General features: G+C 54.5%; 1 protein-coding gene across 1 annotated transcript in view; it reads right to left on the bottom strand.

The window, feature by feature from the left end:
- The window catches only part of CRTC1 (CREB regulated transcription coactivator 1), an 81,530-nt gene that overhangs the window by 4,670 nt on the left and 70,115 nt on the right, over positions 1-6,745 (bottom strand). Inside the window, exons 10-11 of the mRNA XM_003796579.2 lie at positions 4,950-5,261; positions 2,706-2,810 (exon numbers count right to left, since the gene is read on the bottom strand). Coding sequence (XP_003796627.1) covers positions 2,706-2,810; positions 4,950-5,261 — 417 coding nt within the window. The remainder of the gene's footprint in view (positions 1-2,705; positions 2,811-4,949; positions 5,262-6,745) is intronic.

Below are 6,745 nucleotides of genomic sequence, written 5' to 3'. Positions count from 1 at the left end.
TTTTTTTTTTTTTTTTTTGCAGTTTTTGGCTGGGGCTGGGTTTGAACCCGCTGTCTCTGGTATATGGGGCCAGTGCCCTACACCTTTGAGCCACAGGCGCTGCCCTATGATGGGTAATTTCACATCAGCTGTCACAGACCTTGTCTGAGGCTGGGGGCAGGTCTGTTTCGGGGCTCAGGGCAATGAATGGGACTGGGGCTTCCAAGAATCACCTGATCCTGTTCCCATGACTTTGGACTCAAGCCTGATACAAGCACTGGAACTGAAGTTTCTCTTACAGGCTACTAAGAAGGTTTGAAGGGGGCTAGGCACGGTGGCTCACGCCTATAATCTTAGCACTCTGGGTGGCTGAGGCGGGTGGATAGCTTGAGCTCAAGAGTTTAAGACCAGCCTGAGCAAAAGCAAGACCCCATCTCTACTAAAAATAGAAAAACTGAGGAAAGAGGATTGCTTGAGCCCAAGAGTTGGAGGTTGATGTGAGCTATGATGCCACGGCACTCTACCCAGGGCAACAGCTTGAGACTTTGCCTTGGAAAAAGAAAATAGTTTGAAGGAAAGGTCAGATTGGAAGGAAGGAGGCAACCACACACAGAACCAAATCATAGGTGACTCAGGCCCAGGGCCTGGCGGAGGTGGACACAGTGCTCTTGGTGGCTGGGCGGAGTAGGCACAGCAGGGTGGAGTGAGGTGGCTGTGCTGTGCATCTAGGAGAGATGCAGGCCCAGGTAGGAAGTGTTTGGTGACCTGGACTTGTGGTGAGCAAGCCTCAGGTCGGGGTGCCTTACCCTGATGAGCTACCTGCTTATCACATCAGCACCCAATAGACAACAGACATACAAACACAGGCTTGACAAGATAGCCATCTGCTCTCTGCTTGGCAGACTAACCCACTTTGATTTGGGGCAAAAAAATTAACTGACCATTCAGGCGACTCGCTCCTTAGAGAAATCTGTTCAACCCCTAATTCCTGTCTTGTTCTGCCTCAAACACAAGAAGGATGTTACTTAGGAATTGGCCCTATGCCACGCTGCCCACTGGGACAGGCCCCACCTTCCACTTCTTCTGCCTGGATCAGTGTCCCTCCCCCAATGGTGCCACAAGATGAGACCAGACAGTGTCACCAGAGCCTGAGAACACAGAGCTGGTGTATATGGACAGAGCATGTGCAGATACCAGAGTGCCCTGAGTTTACCATTTGCCCACAGGGCCAGGGGCTGCAGGTGGTAGTCCCAGGGGGCAGATGTCCCTACACACAACTGAGAGCTACAGATGTGGGGAGAGAGGGACCTCACCATCCTTGTCTATGGGACCTCACAGCATGTGCTCTGAGATAAGAAAGTCTAACCTTACTCCTGAAGGGACAGGTCTCATTACTGCTCTATCTGGGAAGGAGGATCCTATCATGCCCTCTGCCAGGTACAGAGGATGGTTGAAGGGCCCTGGGCACACCAGTGGCTTTGAGGGTTTTCTCAGCTTGGTGACGTTCTGGAGATAAGATAGCCCCAGGGTAGTAGGGGCCTGGGGAGCATCTCCTGCCAGGGTGAGAAGTTGGGGGCCCTGTGGACAACCCTCCTTCAACCAACAGAGGTTCCATTTAGAATGTAGGCTCTCCTGAGACTAAGGCCATGCCATGACACCAGAGTAAAATACAAGCAGAGTTAACTGAGTAGCTAGTCAGACTGGACACTTCTGTAGGCTGGGCATGGACTTGAGAAGTGGTGGCGGCATTGGACAGCTGGGGTCCAACTATGCCAAGTGTGACAGAAAAACACAAGTCTGAGGCTCAAACCCTGCCCGGGCCAGTTAAACAATGACAACTGTAACAAAAAAATACCCAGGCGTTGTAGTGGGCGCCTGTAGTCCTAGCTACTTGGGAGGCTGAGGCAAGAGAATCACTTAAACCTAAGAGTTGGAGGTTGCTGTGAGCTGCAATGCCCCAGCACTCTACCGAGGGTGACATAGTAAGACTCTGTCTCAAACTTCCCCCCCCCCCAAACAGAAGTCTGACAGATGAGGTCACACCCTGCTCAGTCACCTGGGGCCAGCCTCATTCTCTGCATCCATGAATGGGAACAAGAGCTCCTGAGATGTTGCAGAGCTGCTTGGAAAAGCTTCGTGGGCCAGGGGTTCTGGTGGCCGAGGGACACACCTTCCTATGGGGTGGAGGGGAAAGGTGGGGGCTGAGGAGTGGGAACCTCCCTCTCCAACTCAAGGAGCCTTGAAGCTCAAGGCCACAAGGAGTGAGGATTTGGCCCCTGTTCTGGACTGCACCCTGCCCAGTTCAGATACCCAAAGGGTGTAGAGAGGTGTCACCCCTGAATGGCATAGTGGGGACACCCAGGTGTGGCCGCCACAGGACTACTACCAGCACCACTGTCACTAAATAGAATGAAGCACCTCCACCACCCCAAGCTGGTGCTTGGCAGAGACCACAAAGGTTCAACAGGAACATGACAGCTAGAGGAATGTGTGGCAGGTGGAGGCAGCACCTCCTCCCCCACCTTGCACCCAGGGCAGTTGCCCCTGGTCCAGTCCCCTCCCCATGCAGCCTGGTGGGTGCACAGCTCTGGTCTGACAGAGTGTATGAGAAACGATGGGTGAGGTGTGAGATACAGACAGCAGGCATGTGAGCAGGGGGGCACACGGGGCATGAACCGAGACTGGAGTGTGGAGCCAGGGGTCCACAGTGAGACGATGTCCCTTACTTGCGGGGAGCTCCCGGGGGAGAAACCTTGATTGGAGACAGGCGAGGTGGGAGACTGGTTGGCTGGGGAGCCAGCGCTAGTGCGGTACTGCTGCAGAGCCGGCGCCTGCGACGACAGACAGGTCAGGACTCCGGCAGACCCGGCTGCCTTAAGTACCCTAGGGCTTCAGTCCTAGACTCCTGAGCCCTCCCAGCAGGTTCCCCCAAAACCTCCCCACCTCAGATGTATTGGTGACTAGCACCAACCTATAGGTAAGCAGAGAACCCTGGGTACCTACAGGAAAGGTGTCTCTCTGAGCCTGTCAGCTTGAGATCTCCAGGACCTGCCTCCAAACCCAGCTGCCCCAGGAAGGAGTGGTACGGGAGAGGAGGCTACAAGGACCCAGAGCTCAGATTCACAGAGCTGCCCTCCTGTTCAAGTCTACCAGAGGGTGACCAAAGGGTCGGCCTTGACTTAGCAGGCTTCAGAACCAGGCAGCAATGTGTGCTCACACACAGCCCACTACATGTACTGACACCCACATGTATACACATATCCACATGTGTTTATATACACCCAAGCTTGCACACCACATATTAAGCACCCAACCATACATCCAAACTCATACACATGTATACACACACACTCCCAATAGGTGTGGCCTTTTGCCCCTGACTCTTCTTGTCCTGGGCAGGTCCAGGCCACCTCTCAGTGTGGTGGGACTAAGGGTAAAGGCCATCTGCTGTCCTGCACTTGCTGTAGGCTCTCAGAATGGGACTGCCACTATCCCTGGTATCCATCAACAAGCCTGCCTGAGTTACACCCTCTGAGATACCTCCAAGGGGCGGTTGCCTCCTCAACCTGCTCAAGTGACAGAGGGCACAGGCTTCTCCCTGTGGTGACCCAGACCCCTCAGAGGCTGGGCTGGGCCAGGCCAGGCCCCGGAGCCAGACCACACTCTGGCCTTGGCCCAGCCATGCCACATGCCTACAGACAAGCTGCCTAACCTCTCTGAGCCTGACTGGCCTTGGATCCCATAACTGCTCCATCTTCCCCATTTCCTCAGTGGCCATTAGTATTGGGTGGGGGTCCAGTCCAGACAGGGCAGAGGCCTGGTGTAAGAGTAGGCTCACTCAGCAGGGTGTGGGTGACACAGGTTCCAGCATGGTCACTTAGGGATGACTGGTTCGGGCCTTCCCAAAGTTGGGAAGGACAAAATGACCAGAGGGAAAACTGTCCTAGTTTGGTAAGTCTGTGTAGAACCCTGGGGGGTGGGTGGGATGGTGCTGGGATGGTGCTGGGATGGTGCTGGGTGCAGCTACCCTGACCAACAGCCCTAGGAGTGGCTGTCCCTGCACCAGGCCCAGACATCTTGTGTTTCCCATGACTACTTGGCTCTCCAAAGTGAGGCCCCATCTTCTGAGCCTCCCTTGACACCTGTCTGGTTGCTTTCTTATCTAGGGGAGCCCTGGGTGGGCACCCTCTGAGGGGTCAGAGCAGCTTGGGGATGTGGATCTCTACTTGTAGGGTCACATCTGCCCCACCCAGCTCAGGGGGACTGTTCTTTGCAGAGTACAGGATATTCTGATGACATTTAGCCTGGGGGCTGGCAGCCAGGGGGTGAGTGGGGAGAACTTGCTGTGCTCCTCAATGTGGCTCAGTGTAGCTACGACCTACATATCCACCCCCATTAGAACAGTTAGGACAAAAGTCTGAATGATCAGGAAGGTTTGTGGGTACAAGGGTCCCACGGCCTAAGCTGCAGCCAACTGGCCTTACCTGGGCCTCGATGTCAAGCTACACGAGCCTAAGATCTCATGGAGGCTAGCTTTGTCTATCTTTGCCCTGTGAGTTAAGTAGGTCCCTCTGACTTTTAGAAGTCTGCTCCCTGGGCCCCGAGAAATCTGTTCTTCCAGCTTCCCGGAAAGCCCACCTTCAGGCAGGAGGGAACACCATGGCCAAGAGCTAATGCTTAGCAGCCAAACATTGTGTGGCCCACCTTGGATGGAGTTTGGGGCCAGTCAACCTGCTATTGTCTCAGTTTCCTCATCTGCACAAGGAGTGAAAATCTCAGCTAAAGGATTCCAAGTGGCAACCCCTATGGGGTGACCACCCTTCAGCAGTGTCTGCTTTGGTCCTGATTCTGCCCCATCAGATTCAGCACAGCTATACATGTAGTGGCTGCCCCAACCATCGTCTTGCAGCCTCAGCTGCTCCTCCCTAAGCCCCCCAGCTAGGCCCCTGGGGACCCTGCCCTGGGCTTACCGAGGTGATGTCGATCCCCATTGACGGCTGGCCTGGGTTCTCTGAGGGGGACTGGGGAAGAGAGGATGGTACTGTGACTGCAAGTGGGGGTGGCTGTGGCCCCCGTGTCAGGCTGGCGCTTGGTAGCAAGGGGCCGCCTGGGGGGAGGCAAACAGGAGCCTGTGAGGGTGGCGGGGGTGGTGGCTGCTGGGATGCAGGAGGAGGCGGTGGCGGTGGGGGCTGGGGCTGTGGCGGTGGCTGCTGGGAGCCTGCCTGGGTGAAGAAGGCGTAGGGCAGCTGTTGCTCCAGAGACAAGGCGTCCATGGCCACGGCCTGGGGGAAAAGGTGGGTGTCAGGTGGTAGTTGAGGCCAGGCCACAAGCATCTGGTCCCTCAGAGTCCTGTGTCACCTGCTGAGCTCAACAATGTAGTGGTGGATGGATCCCATGGAGTTTGGCCCCTCAGCTAGGCATACTCCATGATGAGAAAGTGGAGGCCTAGAGGGCAGGCCCAGGGCCCATAGGGATTAGACTGGGGCTAGACAGGGCCTGGGCACCCGCTCCAGTTGTTCTGATAAGCCTAGTCATTCTCATACACACCACACGGTACATACTGCGAGGTTCAGGCAGTTTCAGCCGCTGCAGGCCAGGTACAAGAACAGCCACACTCAGGTAGCTCAGTGGGCGGCCAGCTCCTCACTCTTCTGGAGTCCTGCTGGGGGAGGAATCCCCCTTGCTCCAAAGCCTTGCCTACTCTGGGAAGCTGGAGAGAACAGGGCTAGTGGAGATACCAGTGTGGTTGTTTAGCGCAGTCTGACTCAGGATTGTCTCAGAGTGGGCAAGAGGAAAGTAAACATAAGGGAAGCAGTGAGTCTATGTAGAAACTCACAGCCAGAGGGCCACAAAGCTGACAGTCCCTGGGGCATGTGGGGGTCTCTGCACTCAGAAGCTATGGGACAGAAACATTTAGCGGGATACCCGACCTCTAATAAGCAGTGGGTGGTTCATGAGTAAAAAGGAGTTTCCAGATACGGCATAGGCAAGAGTCAGGAACTGACATAAGCTAGTACACGATAAAGCTGAGAACATGGTCGCCAAGAGTCAGTGCCCACAAATGTCTGGATCATGATCTGAACAAAACCACTTCATAGGCTGGGTACAGTGGTTCATACCTAAAATGCTAGCACTATGGGAGGCCTGAGGCAGGTAGATTTCTTGAGCTCAGGAGTTTAAGACTAGACTGAGCAAGAACAAGACCCCTTCTCTATTAAAAACAAAAAAACTAGCCAGGCATTGTAGCAGGTACCTGTAGTCCCAACTACACGGAGGCGTAAGCAAGAGGATGGCTTAAGCCCAAGAGTTTGAGGTTGCTGTGAACTATGATGCCATGGCACTTAACCCAAGGTGACAGACTAAGTAAGTCTCTGTCTCAAAAACAAAATAAAACAAAAAATCCCAAACTTATAAGCAGAGACATGAGGGTAAGGGGTTGGAGGAAAACCAGGTGCAGGCTAGGCATTGGAAGGTATAAATGAATTTTGCTGTTGGTAGACAATGCCATCATGGTTATGTTAAGAACCACAGGGCTGGCTCTGCGCCTGTGGCTCAAGCGGCTAAGGCACCAGCCACATACACCTAAGGTGGCGGGTTCGAATCCCCAGTCTGGGCCCGCCAAACAACAATGATGGCTGTAACCAAAAAATGGCCAGGCGTTGTGGCGGGCGCCTGTAGTCCCAGCTACTTGGGAGGCTGAGGCAAAAGAATCGCTTAAACCCAGGAGTTTGAGGTTGCTGTGAACTGTGACACCACAGCACTCTAT

This window comes from Otolemur garnettii, unplaced genomic scaffold (assembly GCF_000181295.1).
Source record: "Otolemur garnettii isolate 467f Iridium unplaced genomic scaffold, OtoGar3 scaffold00105, whole genome shotgun sequence".
NCBI lineage: Eukaryota > Metazoa > Chordata > Mammalia > Primates > Galagidae > Otolemur > Otolemur garnettii.
The sequence above is the reverse complement of the archived record's forward strand: the minus strand, read 5'-3'. Positions and strand labels throughout refer to the sequence as shown.